This window comes from Melospiza georgiana, chromosome 9, assembly GCF_028018845.1.
Source record: "Melospiza georgiana isolate bMelGeo1 chromosome 9, bMelGeo1.pri, whole genome shotgun sequence".
NCBI classification, from domain to species: domain Eukaryota; kingdom Metazoa; phylum Chordata; class Aves; order Passeriformes; family Passerellidae; genus Melospiza; species Melospiza georgiana.
This window is the reverse complement of record NC_080438.1, coordinates 10323722-10347293: the sequence shown is the minus strand read 5'-3', so window position 1 is coordinate 10347293 and position 23572 is coordinate 10323722. Positions and strand designations below refer to the sequence as shown.

Sequence of the window (23572 nt, the reverse complement as noted above, 5' to 3'; positions counted from 1 at the left end):
GCAGACATCATGTCAATCAGCAAATGATGCAAAATTCCTGACAATAGTCAAGACCTTCAACTTCTGTCAAAGATCTGTATTTTCGCCTTCCTTCCTCAAAGGCAGGTGAGGGCTTTCCTTCATTTTGGGCAGCCCAGGCTGCTTGAGGGAGCTCACAGCAGACATTTCTTTGCCTGCCTTTTGCCTCCTACTCCAGCTGCTCATTCTTGCTGTGCCCAAAACAGTTCAGGGTCAAAACACCCTGAACAGCATTTTTTTTTTTTTTGACAAAAGCTTCTGTGAGATGGGCAGTGCAGACCCAGCATAAAATTGTATCCTGCAGCAAAAAAAAAAAAGCTTATTCTGTCACACCATGATTTGTGGATCCATCTAAAAGAATAGCCATGGGATCATGAGGTTCTGCAAGCCTGACATTGAAACCAGAAACAGTCACCCATGACAAAAGTTATCTAGAAAGTATATGAGAGGAAAGAGTGGGACCCAGAAGTCCTCTCCTGTCTATCTTCCTGAGTCAACATTAGCGAGTTCTTTTTAAGTGGTCAGAGACATATGTGCAGTGGGTTGACTCTGTCTGAGCACCAAGTGTCCACCAGTGTCACTCAATCACTCTTCTCAGCTGGGCAGGGCAGAGAAAATGTAATGAAAGTCTCCTGGGCTGAGATAGGACAGAGAACCACACAGCAGTGAGCACTGTGACAGGCAGAACAGACTTGACCTGGAGAAATTAAATTCTTAGTAATCAAACTGGAGTAGGATAAGGAGAAATCTTAGAATGGCTTTCCCCCAGCCCTTCCTTATTCCCTTCACTCCTGATTTCTCTACCTCCTCCCTGCCAGCAGTGCAGGGTGATGGGGAACCGAGGCTGCTTTCAGTTCAGCACAAATTGTCTTGGCTACTACATGCTCCTCAGGGGAGGACTCCTCACACTCTTCCCCTGTGCCAGTGTGGGTCCCTTCCATGGGGTGCAGTCCCTTGGGAACAGGCTGCTCCAGAGTGGGCAAAATTCCTGTCAGCAAACCTGCTTCAGTGCAGCCTCCTCTCCCCATGGGGCCACAGGTCCTGCCAGGAGCCTCCTCCAGTGTGGGCTTTCTATGAGAGCACAGCCTCTTTTGGGCATCCACCTGCTCTGTGTGGGCTCCTCCCTGGGCTGCAGGTGGATCTCTGCTCCCCATGGATCTCCCTGGGCTGCAGGGCACAGCTGCCTCACCAGGGGCTGCAGGGGAATCTCTGCTCCTGTGCCTGGGGCATGTCCTGCCCCTCCTTCCTCACTGACCTCGGTGTCTGCAGAGCTGCTTCTCTTCCATATTCTCACTCCTTTTTCCTCTCTCCATATGCAGTGTTTCCCTCCCATTTCCAAATATATTATCCCAGAGGCACTGCCGCTGTTGCTGATGGGCTTGGCCTCAGCCAGCAGCAGATCCATCTTGGAGGTGGCTGGCATTGGCTCCAGAGAAGCTTCCAGCACCTTCTCAGGTAATATACCCCCAAAACACTGCCCAATGCTCCCCTACCGACCAATGCAACACAGTGGATTGGAATTTAATTTCTGATACTGTCTTTTCCCCAGAAAAAAACACAGATATAGGTGCTATAGATTCCTTCATATTGCAAACAATCATGTGAAAGAGAGATGGAAAACTCATGGGAATTAATGTTCCTGTGTCCTTCAGAGATTTTTCCTAAATAAGGTGCATTTCCAAACAGTTCCCAGACACAATGTTAATTAACACTATAAATCATATAAAGTCAATGAAATCGTAAATTAATAAAACCTGTATAATTACATAAGTGTGGAGTTCAGAATGATTGTTTAAAAAAAGCAATAACAAAAAATCCCACCAGCATTTGTTCAAGCCTGATTACCATGGAGCTGACATTACCTGATCTCCTTGGCTGGCAGAGTTCTGCTACCAGCACCAGTGACTGACAGAGCGCTTTCTGGAAAACACACTTCATGCGTTTCAGATGTGGTCTGGAGACTTCCATGTTCAAAGTCTGTGTTGCACCATTTTCACCTGCCCTGATGCCCCACTTTGTGAACAGGTCAGCTCTTTATAATTACCATGAAAACACTTCTTTCAGGTACCAGAAAATGTTTTTCACTATTCAGTACTATGAAGCAGTCTCAGATCTTTGTATGCCATAAGTACAGCTAGGAGTGGGGTTGTTTGTTGAAAAGAAAGTAGCCAAAGTGTCAGTTCAAGCTTTTCATGATAAATATTGCCAATTATAAGCCAATTGGTAAAATAAACATCCTTGAACCCTGTCTCCATGTTTAGCATCAAACATTTTACCTTTTCTCTTCCACCCTTACTAAAAGTTCAGCAAGGTGAAAGGACTGAATGTCCTTTACTAGCAAGATACCTACAAGTTATTAAAAATACACAAATAGCTGTTTTCCTTCATGTCATGTTCTTAAATATTCTACCACTGCAGATCATTGGCTACTAACTATAAGAAGAGATTAGTGAAGTTGAAGACCTTTAAATTCTTTAAAGTCATGCTTAATTCCCATTTCTGCTCCTCAAAGCAGCCCTACTGAAATAGAAACATAGTTTTCTCAGGCATCAGTCATATTCAGGAAATAAAATCCTGTCAAGTCTTTGGTTCCTTTGCAGTACAAAAATGGGTCCATAAATTAAAATAAATGTAGCACTCAGAAAATAAAAATGGTAAGAGAGCATGTGTATTTTTTTCCCCAGGGAAATTATAATGATTCTAAAACGTATCAAAAGAAAAGCAAAGAAAGGACAATAGGAATTGCCATAACAAAACAAGATCTGGTGTCAAAGACAAATGCTTGACACAGAAAGCTAAAAGTTCGGCAGTAGGATAGTGTGAGGTGGTCTTTCCACTCTCATAATTCCTGGTTCTTTTCCTTAAATCAAATCACTTGATTTGTGCCCCATCATGCCATTTATGTGTTCCCTGCCAATGGCCCTTACTCTGCACGTGTCCTACATGTTCTTCACTTCTAGCTGCAGTTACCACTTCCAGCTAGGCCTCCATATTCAGCAAGAAATTAGAAGTGCTTTTATAGCTGTTAGTACTCACTAATAGTCATCTTGGAAATTTGTTACACCTGGGTTGCCAACACTGTGAAACACATGTCTCTGACAGCCTCTTAATTTAGGCGTGTTCTCAAGAGAAGCGTGTTCCAACAGATCTTTCCCTCTCCACGGTTACTGCCTGCCCACATTAATGATATGAATCAGCACTCCTGTTAACATGTCCCCCCATTAGTGCTGCTTCTCAAAAAATGTTTGGGTTGTTCTTTTTCTGGGTTGTTCTTTTTTTTTTTTTTTTTTTTTCCCTTTAGGTAACACTGAATTTTTACAGCACATTTTTGCACAGAAAACTGCAGACAGTATCTGCTCCTTTCTGAGCTACCTAAATCTTACCTTGTATTTCTCCAGGGATTCATAGTTGAGATCTTCAGTCTTGGATTTTTATTCCATTAACTGAATTGAAACAGACATGTAAATTTAATGGATAGCTCTGAAAGCCCTAATTCCTATTCTGTACCCACTCTGCCAAACTACAGCAGCATCTGGCCCTGAGCACTTTGTAATGCAGCAGCAGCAGCTGTGTGTGGTATATAGCTATACAGAAATCTCACCTGTGAACACAGACTTTGTTGTAGGATCAAGCAGTAACTGTACAGAGTGAAGGATGCAATCAGGGATTAGCCTGCCAGAGCAGTGCCTCTCTCCCGATCCCATCAGTTATAGGTATTCATGTGTATATAAAATACTTTTTTGTACTCACATTTTTGTCCTGCTTCCTCTTTGCTTGTCACAAAAACAAGCCACATAACAGTGTGGAGTTTTTTTCTAAAATGCTTGCTTGTTCCCCAGTTACTGAAGATAACTTCACAGTCTTTCAATGTTTTTTATCTTAACACTTACCCCTAGTTCAAAGTATTATATTCCTCACTTTCCAAATAGCCTTTGTGTCTTTTTTCCCAGTGACTTGTCCAGAATCACAGCAAAGACAAGGGCAGAGGAAGGAGCTGAGTCCTCCGCCAGTGTTCCCTGAGGAGCAGATAACTCTCCAGGTCAGCCCTTGCTCATAGCTGGGGTTACTGTGCCTGGCAATAACAGCTCATATACACAAGAACCCCATTAGATGAAAGGCTCACGTTACCTGGAAAGATCTTAACATCAGATTAGGTTCCCAAATTCCTTTCTCCTGGAAGCTAATGAATGTGACTCTATATCCTTAACTATTACTTAGCTGTGTAGATTTCAGGAATAAAATATAGGCATCCTGTTTGCCAAACATTCATTTAAAGGGTTCTACTAAGTAAAATAGAGTTATTATAGATTAGTGAGTGTATGGATTAATCTTGGAGATCTCTGATACTTTAATGCATATCTATATGTTCCTACTTCTCTTCCATTCTTAATAAATGTGCTTGCATATGAGGAACTGCTTTACTACAAATTAACCTTTTTTGTTGAATTCACAGGGAAGGATTTTTCAAGCAGGATACTCAGACTCTTCCCTCTCTTGAATCTTCACCAAAAAGGAAAAGCATAGGAGCAAACCTGTTTTAGATACAGCCTTCTGCATATGTCATTGAGACAACTGATCTAATAAACAGTGTGATCTGGCACCATTTAAGTCAGTACAATTTTCTCAGCACTGACAGCACTTCCGTATTGCTCCAAATAAACTGGCTCAGGTACCAGGCTCTATAGCTGCTCTGTCTGTGCAGTCTGCTCAGGCAAAATCTGTCCTGCCTCTCAGCCAGGCTAATTAATTCTGATGAGACTGCTGGAATAGCACTGCCACGCTGCATCTGATTGCTGAGCTCCAAGTGCACTGGCTCTCCATTGGCTGGGGAGCCCCTGTGCTGTGCTCTGCTGCAGGACTGTCAGAGCCTGCATCTCACATTTCACATACAATGTACTCAGACTCTTAACAGCATTCAAGATTTTGGCATTTTTGCTCGAGCTAGATGGGAAATAAAAAGAAACTGCAAATCAGTGGGTGACTCATCGCTTCCCCTTTCCTCTGAAAGAGTTAATACCAGGTACATCCAGGAGGCCATGAAGGGTTTGGCTCCAACACTGCGTTCTCTTCATCCATGCCAACAAAGATTAAATAAATATTTATTTATGTAAAATATTTGCTTTAGTAGTACATTCTTGATATTTTTTTTAAATTTAGGGGTAAATGTTAGTGAAGTTTTGTGCTCATAAAAATGGGAGATTAATCCTGGCCAGAACAAGGCTTGGTGCAAGTGGACCCTGTGTAAACTCCCACACATCTCTGTCAACGTGCCTCAGCCAGGAGCAGCAGTGAAACGTGGCTACTGTCCCAGTGCTCAACCTCTCCCGAGGGGAGAAAGCCAAATCTGCTGAAAAGCTCACTGGTTCGCTTGATTGCAAATAGGTTTCAAGCCCACCAGAACAGCACATTTAATTACGCTCGCCTGGTTTTGACACTGTAACAGGTACTTGTGTGTCCTCCAACTACACTCATGTAATTGTCTCTCTCCAAAAATAAACCATGAGGCACCAGAAGTTGTAGCTGTGATGATGGGGTTTGGAATTTTTTAAATTGTGTGTGAATTTTTAGTCTACTGGTCTCAATCCTGATGTAACAGAAGCCACTTCTAAGAGCAAATTCAGCTTGCTTCTTGCTTTGATCTTTTACAGGCACAAAAAATAATCCCTAGGAACAACTAATGCAGAGGAAGAGAGCACTGAAAAAGAGACAAGTGTATGACTCCAAAAAGCAGCATAAGCAGGTCAATAGGAATTTCCCACTGGCTGTTCAAATGGCACGCCTGTTTGCCAGGTAACCAGGGCTAACCACATTGAGTTTCCCCCACTGTGTACTGCTGGCAAGCAATCTTATCACTGAACCAAATTAGCAGGAAAGCATATTCTTAGATTGCCATTGGCCAAGGACCAATTTAACAGTGGGTTCCAGGTAAAACTTGAAACAGATTATTATTTTTACCTTTTTTTTAAGCACAACATGAATGTTAAGAGTCCACTACAAGTGTAGCCAGATCTGCTCTCCACTTGCAGGGCAGCAGAATCCAAGAACTGAATTGTTTCAAGACAAGTAGTGTGCCAAATGCACATTTTTATGTGGATGACCTGTTTTTCCCTTAGTTTTGGGGAGAAGAAAGAGCTTATTAAAGAAGGAAAACTTTCAGCATAGAGGAAGTATTTGTGAGTATCAGTTTCTCTGGTACTGAGGAGAAAAATATGTTGAATATAATCTATTCATACTTGCTTCTCTTATTCAAATCCCAACTTACTGCACAGCAAAATCGTTGGAAATGATCCCACTAATTTCAGTTGATGTAGGACAGAGTCCTGGCTCAGAAGAATGCTGTGATCATATTGACATCACCGGACACTTCTAAGCAATATTGCAAAAGCAGTTTGCCCATGGAACTGCTTTCCCCATGCTCACAATGTGCTTTATGGAGCAAAAACCCACACTGGGAAAACGCAGAGAAGGCTATAACTCAGGGAATTGCTTACGCATTATCCTGTTGGGTCAAAAATTTTGTTTTTCAAGAGAATGTGAAATGCATTGGGTTTAAAAAGCTCTCACTTATATAACAGTTGCCAAAGGGCAGCCTATTCATTAGCCAAGATATAAAAGTAAGAAGGCTGCTCCAAGGCCTTGAGGCAGCACAGTTTCTTGAGCTGTGCTTCATAACAGCTGCCCTCCGAAGTCTGGTTAACGTCATCGAAAATGCTCTTTAACAGAGGACTAGGATGACACACTTACTGTCACAGCATCCCCTCTTTGGACAGAAAGAAACATCTTCTCTTTCCAGAGCTCTCCTTTCCAGCGCTGAACTCTGACATACTGGGTTTGTCCTTTACCTCAAAGTATTCACAGCAGGAAAATTTGCTCTTTTCTTCTTTAATATAACCTTCTGCTCTCCTTAGTCCTTGATAAACAATGGATGCTCAGATATTTATTGTAGCATGTACTGCTGGCCCTGCACAGTTCAGCCCTCTATGAAGAGGATGCTTTGATCTTTTGAGGATCAGGGGCAGCCTTACAGAGTATTTATGCTGGAGTTTTACAGGACAGCAAGTAGGGAGTCAGTTTGAGGGAGCAAAGGGAGAGAATGTGTTCCTTCCTATCAGATGATTTTATTAATTTGCCATAAAAATAATTCGTGCACACTGCATTTTTCCCTTAAATGCTGCTATAAAATTATGTAATTGGCTAAAAGGAGAGAACTCTTCCTATCTAAATATGGTGTGTCTTTTTTCCAATCTAGAAGTCCAGCAGAATAGCTGGACACCTGCATTTATTTGTTGCATACAGCCTGCTACCCTGCCACAGAGACATATCCTGTTTTCATTCCAGAGCTGGGTTATCCAGGCTACCTTCTAACTGGCCTTTACATGCGATCTCAGCTTGTGAACCACTTCAGAGGAGCCATCAGCACACAGTTGTAGCTGTTCAGAGCAGTTACCATCACATGGTCACTCGGTTGTGTTTGTGATGTCTCCCAGCCAAAAGTGTCAGGTTGCAGGGGAAAGTACTGGCTGGGATGTCTACTGTAGATCAAGGTCTTGCCAAGGAAACCTGAATAAACCTTATAAAAATATTCTCTCCTTCCTATTTATCTTAGATTTCTGAAGTTTTAACTACTTAATTTATCAAACTTGATTTATTTAAGTATTTACCTTGGATGCTGTTATACTTGATGGTTTTGAGCAAAGAAATAACTGATTCATAATGACACTTGGATGCAAAAACTTGCAGCAGGAATTAAACTAAACAAACTCCTGATTTATTTATATTTTTAGCTACTAGCAAAAGCTTCAATAGAGTGCTAGATGCAATTTTTAAAAAATGCAATGCAGAAAAGAACTAAAGCAAAACAAAAAATCCACAAATAGACAGAAGACCATACCGACCTGCTCCATCAAACACTCTGGAGGAGAAAAGGGAGAAGAGATTGAACTGGCTGCTAATGGCATTCATCTGATGCCTCCAGAGCATTTCTTTGTGAGCGTGGGGCCACCTCAGTTCAAGCTGCCTTTCTCCTTCTCCCACAGTGCCTCCTGCCAGGAGCATCCTGCCATGCAGCTGGCACCACTGCTGGCCTCAGGACGGCTCTGCTTCGCTTTGAGGAAGCTGCTCACTAGGAGGAGGTGCCTACAGGAAGGCTGTGGAATGTATGCACCAAAAATGACATTTACAAGTACAAACAACCTTGTAAATGAGTCCTGATGTCCTCAAAACCAATCTACATTCATGGTGCTCAGCTGCTGACAAGCAGTTTGATTTTCAGAGCTATTGCCATGACAGCAGAACAGACTTTTCCTGTATGAACAGGGCAGAGACCACGATTTCACACATGTTGTCAGTTCATAGCTGTGCCTCTCAACTCTGTATTAGACTAGAACAGCAGCCTAGGCTTCAAGGCCTTTAAAACTCAAATCAGATTAAGACCAAAATTTACTGTAGCCCAGACTTAACCACCTACTTGTAGTGTAGCCTGTCATGAGTTGTGATGTTGTCTGGGTACATACATCTGTTGGGACAAGGAACCTTTTCCTTCCTGTCTGGGTCTAATGAGGAAAAAAGGACAAGTAACTCATATGCCCACTCTCCCATTTGTTAAAACCAAAAAGGGGGAAACAGCGGTCTTGGAAAACAGCAGCATTTATAAAGCACATTATATAGCTTTGTGCTTCAACAAAAGACCAGAAAATGAGATAAGGTCCTTTCTAATGCATTTCTGTGCAGCAGTTCACCATTCATGACTTTAGAATTTTGAATTAGGAATTCAAAATTAGCAAGTCTGAAGCCAAAACCCCATCAGAAAGCTGTTCCTGCATGATATCTACTTTGTGGCTATTTCTTTCCTATTTTGTATGAAACAAACTTTCAGAATAAAACCTCAGCTGACCATATGATAGAGAGGCAGAAGATGCAGATGTAGCTCTGTGTGGAAATGGGCCTTGAATGAAAATATGATGAGCATCATAACGGTAAGGCAATAAATTTAGCTGACTTGCTTCTTTCTCATCTCTACCTGCACAGGTAATCCCAAACTAATATTTTTTCCCAATAAAATTTGGAGTTTAAGTCCAAATATTAAGCTGGTATCTGTGGCATTGATTTTACAGGAATCAGTAGTTTTTTCTGTCATCTACACCTAAAATGTCAAGACCTAAAATATCTGCACTCTTCACAAGTAGTACAGCAGGGCCCACGGAGTTGTGCACCGTGCCACAAGTGAGGCTGGTCACTGTCCCAGCCCTGCTCTGCTCACCCTGCTCAGCACAGTGACACTGTGTCCATGTGGGGCTGGCCCTCTCCTGCTTGGCCTCGAGCTGGGCTCTGCTTCCCTGGCAGGGCAGACAGCTCTTGCTGCTCCCTGGCACCCAGGATGGGGGGAAAGGGACAGGGAGCACGGGCACAGGGCTGGGCTGGGAGATGGAAACAGAAAGCTGCTGTGGTAAACAGATAGATCTTCAGGTCAGTGAAATGCTGGAGGTTCCAAATCAGAAGAAAACCTAGAAAGCTGACAAAATTATTCAAATGGGAAGAGACCACAATTCAGTAACTGAGAAAAAGCTACAGAAGGAAGAGTCAGAGTCTTCAACAAATTGGACTGTGAAGATGAGAGCAGAGCTTTCTGTGAGGGAGCTGTGAGCCTTGTCTGCCCTGCACTGCCACAAAAACTCTTTCCATTGCAAGTGAAGATCAGCAAGGTGTTATTTGAGAGTGGAAATGCCTTGCTCTCTTTGAAATAAGACATAACTCTTTATGGAATAATTTACTAATGCCATTTAAGAAATTGAATTCCTGTTCTGTGAGAATTTTATTTATGCTAAATCAATATATGAAGTCAGAATTTCATTTTATTGCTGAATAGAAATTATATTAAGAAAGCAGCCTAGAAAAAGGAAACACTTAATGATACTGAACTGTTTTAGTCTTGAAGGGGTATCAGTGACATAATGATGTATTAAAAATAATATATTTAAGTATTTCAGAAAATAGCAGGAGTAAAAGGAACTATAGTGCTAAACACAGAACAAGATATTGGTTTTCTCAAAATAACATATTAACATTACAAAAATAGGATTAAAATTATTTATTATTCTTCAAGAAAAAATATTCAAAATTGACATTTCTTACCAAATGTCCGCATTTGGCAAGAACACCATCTTCCAGTGGTAATTTTTTGTTGTCATTTTTTTACCATTTTTCACTGCAGTTGAAGAACATGCACACTGACTTCTATTGCAATATCAGGAGAACTAACAAATATGTATTTGTTAGCCCCTGATGCCAGTGCTGATTTAGTCTGTGACAACAGGAGTGCTCTGTAACCATGCAGTCTCCTGCACCTTACCTTTAATTTACTTTGCAAATTCATCTGTGAAAAGCAGCTTATAAAGACCACCAGCTGCACTGCCCCACAAAAAAAGTTAGTACAGGATGACCATATCATTCCTGTTTCTCCAATTTTCCTTCCTTTAAGCCAAATCAGCAGCTCATGGATTTCTGGCTGGGGATGGAATCTCACACTTGAGGCAAAGAGCAATGCACACACACACACACACACACACATGCACGCACACTCTCTGTGTCTGAACTGGAGCTTGGTCCTGGGGAGACAAGCTCTGCAGTGCTGCATAAACAAATGCCATCTTCATTACCTCAAATGGCTCCATGCTACTGAAATGGAGCAAGCTGGATCACTGCAGGAGGCTTGGAAGTGAGCAGAAGGCGTTTGAAGAGTTTCAGCACAGCCTGCCGGGAAGCTCTGAAAATACACAAGGGTTGCCCCAAGGACTCTGTGCAACACTGACATGTGCAAGCTCTGACTCCCAGCTGACTACCAGGCAAGGTCAGGCTATCGGGGGGTTCATCTCCAAAAGCAAAAATTTGAGTCTGAGTGCTGAAACTGATCCAAAATAAACTTCCTTTTATTTTTTCCCTCTGTGTGTCAGACAGTCACACTTATAGCTATGTTAGTACTGCCTGCCAGGGCACTACACAGATGTGGGATTGAAGAGACACCCAGCTGTAAGTAGATCTATGCCTATTCCTCTGAAAATTATTTATTATCTTAATTTTAGAAAGTTTAGTAACAGTACGCATTGCTGATGCTGGCAATTCTGAGTCTTAGGACATAACTATTCAAAGTTAAAAATATTTAAAGCTGTATTTTACTATAATTTGTAGTAAGTATCCTTCCTAAATAATATTTTTATCACTATAAAGAAGATCTTTGAGCATCTACTTGCACATTACTTTTGGAATCATGCTCCTTCTTTTTACATTGAAAAAACAGATTGACTTCGGCTTTTGTATAAAATATTCTCTGTTGCCGTACCTTCCAAAAAATTGGACTATATTTATCCAAAGACTTGAGGTTTTTCTGAAGCAGATCTGATGTACCCAGAAATGTTCTGTAACTGAAACTCCCTTTTCTTTTCTTGTAGTTCTCCCTAGTCCAAAACCAGCACATTGGTCCTTGGCAAACAGTTGCTTTACATATGGAAAAATAGCTGTGGTACAGCTGTGTAGAGCCCTCAGGGAATTTCTGATTTTCTTTTAGAGGCAATCTGTAGAATGCACCATGTCAGAAAAAACCCTGGGCCTTTACAGAAGTAAGATTCCTTGTCAAAGAGATAAGCATTGGTGCTGGATAGTTTTTCCATGGAATTTCTGTTAAATATACAACTTCTTGCTTAATGAAACACCTGTCTGGAGGCAGCACTCACTTTACTTTCTTTGCTATCTCACACAAACAAACACCTCACAATGGGATGGCAGGATTTTTCTTCCCTTTTCTACCCACTACCCAGCACAGTTTGTGCCTCTCGCACCAGATTATTCCACCCAGCTCTCCTGGCCTGCAGCAAAGCCCAGAACACACTCCCTGCCTCACTCCCCCAGCAGCCCTCCGGCACAGGGGGTGTCCTCGGGGTAACCCGGAGCACGGGGCTGGGACGGGTGGGGACCCTCCAGGCCTGCCCCGACCCTCGGCTCCTGCTGTGGCCACCAGCTGTGCCCAGCCCATCCTGGGGGCAAGGGGCAGAACGCCCTCCCTTTCCCAGTGGGAGTGAGCTCAGTGCCGCCGGAGCGTGTGCAGCACCAGCCGGCTCGAAGCGGAGAGAGCGGGTTTGTGGACAATATCTGCACCAGTGTGGGGGAAAGGAGCAGGCACAGACATTCCCTCAGGAGCACAAATCCAGCACTGGCTGCTGGGCTGTGGGAGAGCAGCACGGTTTCTGACATCTCCCAGAACCCTGACTGCCAGGGCTCTGTGTGCTGGCCCTGTTTTGTGCTGCATCATAATGTACAGCCTCTGAAAGGTCTTAATGTAACTGCCTTGTTCATTCCAGAGCATGAGAAACAGGAAAAAGCTAAACAAAAGCACACACTCACACTTCACTCCTCACTGCAGTTACCTGAGAGCAGAATCTTGTGTAGACTCTAAGGTCCTTCTTCCCCATCTTCCCACACTGGATTCCACTATCACAGCACTGTAATTTTTACATGCGCACCTTTATGTCAGCATCGACCCAGAAAATCATGGGAGAAATTTAGTCCCTCTGGTCACATTAGTACTTGATTATCTTTATTTGTTGCTCAAAGTCCTCTCAGCTCATCAGTTGCTTAGTTGTTTTTATCCTGGACTTCAGATTCTAAACCATTCTCCAAGAGGGGTTTGCTCAGCTTGAGGCAGTGGTAGCATATTTTCTGTGGTTTAGCTGCACTTCATGAGATAAACTTTTTTCATCTTACTTTGAGACCGTTTCTCAACTTTCAGGCTATGCAAAGCCAGTGAGCTACACTATTGTTCTTGCCCTGATAGAGCCAAAGCAGTTCCTAGCAAAGCTTTCTCGCTCAGGGTTCGTGTCTCACCTGTAAAATGTTTTACCATGTTCCTGGGGAATGTGAGATTAATCCTACAAGTGAATCAGCCAAGTGACTGTGCAGCATCCAGCATAAGGACACCTTCTGCAAGCTCTGTGTCACCCCCTCATGGATGTTCAGGAAACAAAGGACAATACAGAAGGCAAAAAAGCATCCCTGGCACACACATGGAGAGTTCCTGCAAGCAATCAGAACTTCTAAACTGTGTTAAGACAGGCTCCTTCAGTCATTGAACTGGGATTTAATGAGGTTTAATTCTACAATAGGTTCTTTAATTTGAAAATAATTAAAAGCCAAGAGCTCAGTTTACCTCCTTGTGACTGTAAGGAACTTTACTGCAAAAGTGGTTCACATAAGGACATGAGGGCAGTTTCAGTGTAAAGCTCCATTCTTCTAATAATGAAGACATACATGAAGGAAAATTTAACAGAGTTAATGATTTTTCTTTCAAAGTACATGCAGAAGTCAAGAGTTAACTTGGCATTCTTCTCTTTTAAAAAATACCAGCAAAAGAACATTGAAATCATTCTAGAAAAAAATTAAATAAATTATAATTACACAAGGTTTTTACAGCCTAAGTGCTGCAGGAGCCTAAAAAACATATGAATCATTTCTCAAGGAATTGAAGTATATGATTGCCCTCAGATTTAAAACAAGAAATGTGTGGTGTAATGTTTGATTTGGGAAATACTTTCAGGTATTTTTAAAAGTGTGACTAGTCTCTGTCTCCACAGCCTTACATTAGACAGCAGCACTCACTTTTTAGCTTTTCTAAGTGAGAGGTTTTACAGTTGCCAAATCTTAAACAAAGGGAAAGAAATTTATTGTTCTCTGACATGCAATGAACACTAGTGAACCAATCTGCACCAAAGGGTCTTTATACTTTTGATCTTCAAGGTATGCTAAATTTACAATTTTATTTTTAGGTCCTCTAAAACCAGCTAACAGATTTTGGGCCTACAGTATATTTTAGATTATTGTCCCATGTAGTCCCTCCCCACATGACCCCTTCAGCTTTGTTAGTTTATCACCTAACACAAGTCCTTGCTGAAAAGGGAGTTCAGCTGACAGCCAAGGGGAATCCCCCTGCTCTGTGTCTGCTTGCTGCCACTTACTGAAGCAAGGCTGCCAGCAAGCTGATAATTGTGAATGATATATTTGATCTAGGCTAACAGCACAATTAAATCAGGGCTTTAACCAAGTGTGACTGTACATGTTGTTTAGACAGCTCTCTAAGTGATTTCAATTATGTTTTGTAATGAGAAATTAGGAATGAACAGTGAGAAACTTGGGGCAATGAATCTGTTGCGTGACTGTTTTGTTGATGGCTTCAAGCAAAATAAAATGAAGCCTCTTTCCTCTGCTCTGAGAAAGTCATGACACTTACCTGGGTACACACACAGTTTTAGAAGAATTAAATGATGTGTTTTCCTACTGACATTTGTGAATTTTATCCATGTATAAGACAGCATGAAATTTTATACATTTAGAAGTAAATTATCAGTTTGCATAGTACTAAAAAGCAAAATAATTTTAATTATGTCAACTATTAATTAACTTTTTTATTTGTTCTAAAAACAGTTGGCTAAAATCCAGCAAGAAATAGTAAAAATATCAAAATTGTAACATACAAAACATCATTATGAAAAAAAAATATCCTGTACCAGTTAAAATCTACAAGTAAAATTATCAAAGTATTTTCCAATTCTGAAAAGAGGTTGGAGGCATTTATGGAATAGTCCTTTAAATAAATGTAAGCATAAGAAATAGATATGAAAGCACTCAGTATTTTAAGCTCTAAGAGTAAACAGGATGTGTTTTCCACCAGAACCATTTCAATGATCAAATGCCAATCTCCAAACTCCTATAGGAGTATCAGATTAATATATGTGGAGCAATAAGGACACCTTGAGGACACTTAGAAAAATGCAAAAATTTCTATTCTGCATTGATATGGGAGGACTTACACATCCTTTGTAAGCCAAAATTCCTTGGAATTACCACATGATGTAAATTATAAACTCTTAAAACTGTTTGGCAAACTCCCACAAGTCCCATGAGTATTATTAATGCTCTCATTAGTCCTGAAATACTAGAATATATGCTTACCTATAGGTTCACTTACTTGCTAATAGTTTTGAGGATAGACCTGTTCTTGCAACTTAATAATCTTGTTCTGAGTTGCTTTTCTCCTTGTTACAGAAATAAAAAATTTTGCTTTGCACTCCTCAGCATAGTATTAAACTGTACATGTTTTTAAAAGGAAAAGTAAAAAACAGTGAAGATTTCTGAAGAAGTATTAAAAGCAAATCTACACAAAAATTAAAATTCCACAGTTCTTTGTCACTCTCTACAAGTTTCAAGTATTCCTTTAAATTTGTACCTTTCAAAAACCAAAAATAACTAACATTTAAAAAAAAAAAAAGTGGGAAGAAGAAGAAATCTTATACCTCCCATTTTGCTTAAGTTTTTTGCAGACAAAAAAGCACTTTTTTTTAATCTAGCTCTAAGTTAGAACTGCAGTTGTGGGGCCATTTGTAGAGCTTTCTGTTCCCTTAGTGCTATCTGCAGCCTTAGAACCATCACATATTTCAGGTGCCTCAATTTCCTCTGGCCGTGGTGGGGCAAGATCAGTTGTGATCAAATCAGTTTCCTGATCTGATTTTCCTACTTCACTGCAAAATTCAACTTTATCTTCCTGCTGGCTATTCTTCTTTATTTGTCCATTCTGTGCAGGGTAGGTACTGGCAATGGTGTCATACAGAAATTGGTATTGTTCCTTAAAAATAAAGAGAAGAAGTTAGTTAGTTAATGGAATGCTCTGAGTCCAAGAATTAATCCTTTCTTTCTTTTTTCTCTTACATTTTAGAAATGTAGCATGTAGTTGGACAAGCAAGACTGCATATGAAGCACTTCCACAGTTTTTGGCATAGAGAGTGTCGTTCCTATGGTTTATTCTGACTTCATGTGTACATAACATCTCTGAAACTGTCTGCATCAGATATTCCAAGTTGTCACTCAGTGCCCTTTTGGTTCATAAAGTACCAAAAATATGTTTTTTAGAGTACCTCAGTTGCAAATAACATGTATTATACTGAGTCAGGAAGGCCATGTAATAACCTGTCCATATTGATGACACCCAGGTCTGGTTTGTGGTAATTGCACAGTGTGTGCCACAGTTCCTCTGGAGTGACTAAACAAAACAGTCAGTGGCTGCCAGCCTGCACATGGAGTTCATCTCCCAGCTGCAGAAAGGACACTGCTTGTACATCTTGAACCACCTGCAGGAGCAGCAATTTATGCCATTTGTAATTTGATACTGTACACCCTTTGCCAAAGGCAGTACAGAACTGCAGCTCTGCATATCTCAGACTCCTTCATTCCTACCAGCAAGCGCCGCTGCCCAAATGGTGGAGTGTGAATGTTCTGATTAGAATCAGTGCTCCCTATACAGAAACTATGCCCAAGGCTATGGGGATATTAGTGATCATGGTAAATAATGTCTTTTTTTTTTCTATTAATTCATAAGATTTACTTACAAAGGTGGAGACCATTCCCAGCCTGGTGCGACGAAGTGATTTTACTACTTGGAAAACATCTATTACTTCTTCTGTTTCTGCACTTTCCAAAAGGGTCATTAAAGCACAAAATACACCAGTCTGCTGTGATCCATCACTAGAAGATGATGCAAAATACACATGTAAATTTACAAAGTAAAATCAGAAGTCTTCTGACTAAATGTTAAGATATATTTTTAAAACTTTATACTGAATTATATTTCCAAAGTATTTTTTACTGGACTGAAATTGTCACAATTAAGTATACATGTAGGATTCACACAGAACATAGTTTATCCCTGAAGTACCACTTAAGGGAAGAGGGAAATTTGAGACTTACAGTCTCAACTATTGTTAGCAGGATTATCTTCTGGTTTAGATGGAATGCAAGGCTATTCCTGGAAATGGTCCTAGAAAAGTGCACTTCTATCCTGGAGCGAGAGATGATCCTAAAAACTCTACTGGATATTCATTAGTACGCCCTGCAAGTGCACTCTGAAATAGCATTTCCCCACAAAATAGGTGCACCAGCCAAGAGGAGCTGCTCATAGCACCTGCTGTGTGCCCACACTTGCCCAAGAAAAGTGTGTTTTCTTTTCATCACTACAATCCAAAAGGCCAAGCTTGAGCAATTCAAGGAATCTTCTTGGGAAAGCTGAGTCTCCAGACACACGGAAAGGCTTGTTAGAAAAGGTAGGCATCCCAAAATGATGGTTGCTATGTATACCCAGAACTTAGAGCTAGGTGAATGTGTGAATGTGTGTGCTGAATTCAAACCCACCAGCAGTGGACAAGCAGTGGGACACTGCGGGTTCTCCTGCTGTCCTCAGTGACTGGTCTGGCTGGAAGTTTTTGTTTAATATTGAGAATCATGCTGACTAAATCTTTGGGGGTTTCTGGAACATCACAGCCACTCCATTGATGGTACTGATACTGATACACTTTCTGAGTTTCTTTTGTCTGCAAAACAGCAGTGGAGATGTGGTTAATGTTCAGGATAAAATACAGATTCACACAGTAACTCTATTGCTGTGGATTAACAAGGGAAGAACTATATTCCTGAGGAACTGCAGGGTGATGGTTCTGCCTCATGAATATGAGGTAGGTAGACATCCAAGCTTTGTTCAAAGTACAAAAGACAGCTGATCTCCTGAGACTCCCCTACCACCATCTCAGCAACTCACTAAATAGAAAACTTGAGATAATTTATAGCATTTCTCATGATTGACTGTTGGTCTGGAAGAGAAAAATATTTCCATTTCTTAGAGCAGGAGCTCCTAGAACTGCAGAGGGAACTGTTTCTTCTCTTTCTTGAGGCTAAGTTTATAAATTTAGTTTTAAATTTAAAAACTCCATGAAAACAGCGTTTCAGAATTTGCAAAGAAACTTTCACCTTCAGATGTGCAACATCAAATGCACGTATGGTATAGCTAGGACCAGAGTTGACATCTGCCATTTGAACTTCTATGCCACCATACGTTTTCTTTCCTTCTCCCCAGTACTGTGCACAGAGTTCCTAAAATGGATAAAATTACAAGTCAGTGATTAGCACTTAAATCCTTTTTTACTTTGCCTTCCACATGCACTTAGAGACTGTACTGACTTTAAAGGAGTTCCATGGTATTTTAAAATATGGCATCATACACTTTTGCCTGAAAAATTCATTAGAAAGTAAATTAAGTAGGTAAATGATAAGGCAAAATGTATTGGAAATGCAAATTCCTCACCCTATGGAAAACATTTGAGCAAGGGAACGAGAGAGTGCAGTGCAGTGTTTTGTTTGCATGTAGAAGATATTCAGTGTGTCAGTGTGCAGACAATGCCCCCACCTGATCTCCCTCCTTCAGCTCTGTCAGCATAACTATGACTTTGACTTTTCTTTGGAACACCATTTGCCAGAAGTCAGAGATAGTTTCCTGCAGTGGTCCCTGTGTTGCAATCATGGCTTTTGGACCCCAGTAACCCTATAAAAGAAATAATTTTTTTCTTCAATTCATTTGAAATATGATTGTCAAACAATACAACTCATCATTTAAGGAATACCCTGTGAAATAAATTAATGCTGTCTGTTTATAGGGAAAACATGCCTTTCACAGTAGGAATCGGTCTTACAGGAATTCTACTACCCAAATGACACTAACCTCAGTCCTCCTAAGAATATCACTTCAGACTGACAACAAGATATATTGATGCTGCAGTGGCTGAGATCTCACCCTGTCATTTTTTGAAAAGCATATTTTCAAGGGGTAAAACATTCTGTTTTACACAGCCATTTGATTTTACCACTAAGAAATTGTGTTTACACCATAAAAGGTGGTACACCAGTCAATTCACACTGAGCTTCCTAAAAATAAAGATACATTTACCCTGAATAGGTATCTTAACTGTGCAGCATTTCAAAGGACTCAGATAAATGGAACTTAGCGAGTGATTCCATTAAAATCAGTGACTTAATTTACGACCAATAATTGTTCTTCTTTGGATATATAATGATACCAAAAAATTGTTGGCTCCAATTTTCACTGGTAGGGTTTGGTCTATGTGAATAACTATAGTCATATTTCACTAAAAGGGACAATATAATCTGGTTCCACCTGTAGACAGTTGCCCACTAATGGAAATATATGTTATCATGAGGCCAGGTGAAGGCTAATGGTTTTAAACATAGATGGATTTGCCAATCAGCCATCAGCTCCATCTCCCTTATTCGACTAAATTCTTTTCTATTGTCATGCCAACAAGAGAATAAGAGTTTGAGCGGAAAGCTTGTGAAATGCCTATAGTGGATCCTCTCAATACATACAGTTATGAAGGAAGCATTGATGTATTTGCTGGATTCCTCACAGTCACTGTCCTCATCCGAGGACTCATCTGAATCATGCTCAGCCTCCTTACTGCAATCTTCTTCGTGCCTGATGGGCACTCGGTTAAAGTCATCTGTGTGAGACAAGGTGTCACCGGTTAAAGTCATCTGTGTGAAACAAAAGGTCACTGTCACAGCACACACCCTGGGAATGGCATTTGTGGGGGCCAGGGAATAGAAAAGGCCAGTCCTTTCACAATAAACTGCAGAACCAAGGCCACCTTGGTTGAAATAAACATTCCCAATAATTCACATTAGTAAAAAATCATCTCTTCTTTTTTAATCACTATAAGAAGTTTGGAATTTCACAGTGTTCAGAAAATTAATCAAATACTACTCTATAAGGTGATTTGCTCATTTTTTCAAAATTTTTCTAATAGAAGAAAATAGATAAAATAAGGCAATGGAAAATACTTACAAGGAATTGAGTTGGCATTCCTATTTTTGCTTTTATTTTCATCCCGATTCCCAATGTTCTGTGTCCGCCACCCCTTATAGGAAGGCATTCGCTGAAGAAAGAGGATATTTGATATTATACCCGATTGAAATGGTTCTTGACATCATTGTCTCCCCTCAGGACTCTCACACGCAGCCTTCATCTCGCAGTGCCTCTCTCCTTACTTTAGTTCTTTAAACTCTGGTAACATCTGAACTACCATTTAAAAATGCCTGCTACATGATGTACAATGGCACAGGAAATCATGAACACACACACAAGTAATCATTCTGTGAGCTCCATCCGTCTTAAATATATTAACACCAAAGCAGAAATAAAGCTTCATTAACATACAGCTTTTTTTCATGAAGGTAAAGAAACTTTCTGTGCCAGAGAAATAAAATAGCACCTAAATGATCTATTAACCTGTGTTATCTCTCTAGGTCATGACTATTGTGCAAGGCCATTTTTAACGTAAGTGGGAAGGAAGGACTACTAGAATGCAAACCTTATTTACCTGGAACTCTGCCTCCAGCAGAGAAGGCTCACTCGGGTGGTCTTTTCTTTTCAGATTGTTAAGGGAGGAATGCAGTTCTGAGAGACTGATCTCTGTTTCTCCATACTGATTGTATTCCACCAGTGCTTGATGAATAAGGATGTACTGTGACTGGTGTTTCCCATTTGAAGAGTTTACACATGAAGTTATTAAAGAGTTAAAAAAAAAAATCATAACAATTTTTTAAAATCATTATTAAAAGCTATTACTCCTGTGGTGTTATTAATATTAAGCATTAATATTAAACAGATATCAAATTCAAGTGTTAAAACTTTAAAATGCTGAAATAAGTTAAAAACATGCAATGCATCAGTCCATAACTTTTGTTGTACTCAACTCATATGAAAATTGCACTTGGGCAGAGGTAATTTAGAATTTTTAAAATCCAGTTTGACCCTGTAAGCTCAGTTTTGCATTTATGAATTGTATGCCAAAAAGCTGTTCTCCTTGGCTTCCTCTTCTAAAGTACGAACTTAAAAAGTTGCAGTTCCTAAAATCGAAAAATTATGTTGGAAGTTTTTTTCCCTCTTAATACTTTTCAGAGATGTATTTTCTATGAACAGCTTCAACTGAACTGAGCAATGCACTTGTGAGAAATACTGCTGAAGCCCTAGACCAGGAGAGTGGTGACAGGAGTTGCAGGGAGATACCTCTACTTGGACCATGAGGCATCTCTGCCGGCGCAGTTTCACGATGTATCCATAAACATCCACTCTGCCCTCTGCGTCCAGCCCCTCCAGCATGGCATCGATCCCGATGTACGTCCCCGTGCGCCCAACGCCGGCACTGCCGCGCACAGAGGGACTTGGTTATCCACAGGCAACGCCATTGATTGGCAACACAAACAATCATCAGCTTGCATTTTTAGTATCTTTTAGTGAAAGCAAGGCCAACATGGCCAAATATGGCGCTTATAGCCAGAGCAGCTCAACATTGATCTGGCTGTTTTTCAAAAGTCTGTGTATCCTCAGGTTTCATCAACCTGAATTTCTTTCATATCCTTCAAAAACAGGCCTGGTGTATCTTTTACTGCCTCATTTTCAAGTATTTAAAGCAATCCCACAAAATCTGGGATCAGACAAAGACTTTTGCCAGATCCCTGTTCTGAATAGCTTCATTACAGTCATTTAACATTACCAAATTTTTAAAAGAAGAATGTATATTTACCTGCAATGAACCACGATCGGACCACTAAAAAAATTGCTGAGGGCGTTAACTCTGCGTCGGAGTTTGAGAAGGAGATGTGGATCCTCAGGGACTCCATGGTCTGGCCAGCTTGTGAATTGGATATGAGTGACATCTCTTCCAGCTGTCCTTTCCCTTCCCTAGAAAAAGTGAAGTGTGGTTTTTTTTATATATATATCAACCTATATATACATTAGTATGTGTATACAGATGTATACATAAATCTAAATGACTAGACTAAAGCCCAAAGCATGAGACTATTGAGTGGACTGTGGTATGTTGCTGCTAGACTAAAAGAAAGGACATAAATTTTGATAACCATGATTATAAAACTAAATTAGAAAAAACCCTTAATGACATTTGTTTACTGGCCAAGATTTCATACACCTGTACAGGCATGTTTTCATTAATTAACCTCAAAATTCTTACTCATAGTTGAGTTATCCAGTTGTGGCTATTCATGCAATTGTTTGCCATGGTTTCAGTAATTACACATCACTATTCTACCAGAACTACAGAAGTCTCCACTTTCTTGCCATGAACCACTCTTCAATTCCCCAACCAATATCCATTTTATCTTTATTGATATGATGTCAGTTGAACAAAGAGCGGACAGTTCTAAAAATATCAGCCCTCAACCTGCTGCAATCCTTCATTTCTTAAGGGACAGAGTAATGTCTTTGTAAATAGGTAATTTTTAACATCCTGACCTGCTCACTGACCACACAAAGTTACAGCTTTCTTTTAATCAGACCACTTCCTGAGTGAATTTTAATGCAATATGAGACAGCAGAATAGGTATTTCCAGCTGTAATCATGAATCAAGATGGGTGGATTCTGTTGCTTTGCTGAAGAGCTGCCAGCAGATTTACTCTTTGAGACTGAATGCTTTTAGCTATGATTTAGGCTCCATTTATTACCATTGAAATTCTTTTGCAAAGGGCCTGAACTGAGCATTTAGCCTTTGATGGCAAATTTTGTTCTCAATTATACATAGGGCAACTAATGTGACTTCAGATGTGTGAAAGAGAGCAATTAACCACCCTTAATGACTTTACACATTTCTAAATGGCGATTTTAAAACACTTATATTTATAAACACACCAGAATTTGTGATTGTCCCACTGTACAATTATCAGAAGGGGAAATGATGCTTACCAATGAGTTGCACTGATTTTAGTTGCAGAGGGTTATGCTGAGATACACACAAAGCAGCAATTTTTTTGTGTTAGAGAACAAACTAAATATATCAATACTCCACAGTGTATATATTAATTTTTTACCACTTGGCAGCATATTAATAGTATAATCCTAAATATAGGTTCCAGAGGATTAAGGAAAAATATCTTTTGAAGTTGGGAAATATATATCTAACTCATATTTCTTGCAAAAAATTGCATCTACGTCTAAGTTTTCCCTTAAGCTACATGATGCTTAGGAAAGTCAGCAGAGCATCTTCCACTGAGCGCTGACTCTTCTCTCTTAAAATACAGACTCCAAATTGACACTCCAGTTCCAGTCAGTCTCACACTTTTGACTCAACTTACGTTTGTGATGTGCAGTTTCTGAATGACATAGTCTGGACATGTTTTACTTTCATAGATCTTCACAATGATGTCCCCATACGTTGCAGTCCCGTTCTCCATTGATGGCCAGTACTGGGCACATTTGTTCTGTGAAGAGAGATAAAGTAAAGTAAGTGATGTGGTGATGTAGCAGAGAACTGAAAGCTAGAAAAAAAACCTAATTTAAAATAAATGGCAACTCAGTTTTCCAACTTTTCAATTCCAAATATCCAACAACTCAGATCTCTGACCTGAAATTTATGGCCATGGTATTTAACTTCAGATGTATAGTGGAGAAAAAAAAAATCCTGTACACTAGTGAAACAATGAAGAGTGACTGCTACTGTTGCCTGATGGCTGGAGAAATGTTTGCAGCTACTTCCATGCCTTGTTTTTCAGTGTTCAATGAGGGCTGCTGCTCCTGCCTGCCTATAACATCAGCTTGGGTGTGCTGCAGATCTGCAGGCTGTCAACATCTTTAACTGCAGTTAAAACAGCAGTTCCCCT

At 40.3% G+C, this 23572-nt stretch overlaps 1 protein-coding gene across 1 annotated transcript in view; it reads right to left on the bottom strand.

The window, feature by feature from the left end:
* Positions 1-15387: 15387 nt before the first annotated feature.
* The window catches only part of PTPRC (protein tyrosine phosphatase receptor type C), a 55991-nt gene continuing 47806 nt past the window's right edge, over positions 15388-23572 (bottom strand). The window contains exons 18-28 of the mRNA XM_058030192.1: positions 23048-23173; positions 21483-21640; positions 20966-21101; positions 20277-20426; positions 19742-19832; positions 19264-19397; positions 18290-18424; positions 17854-17976; positions 17242-17420; positions 16443-16578; positions 15388-15682 (exon numbers count right to left, since the gene is read on the bottom strand). Of these exons, the coding sequence (XP_057886175.1) occupies positions 15410-15682; positions 16443-16578; positions 17242-17420; positions 17854-17976; positions 18290-18424; positions 19264-19397; positions 19742-19832; positions 20277-20426; positions 20966-21101; positions 21483-21640; positions 23048-23173 (1641 nt within the window). The 3' untranslated portion in view covers positions 15388-15409. The remainder of the gene's footprint in view (positions 15683-16442; positions 16579-17241; positions 17421-17853; positions 17977-18289; positions 18425-19263; positions 19398-19741; positions 19833-20276; positions 20427-20965; positions 21102-21482; positions 21641-23047; positions 23174-23572) is intronic.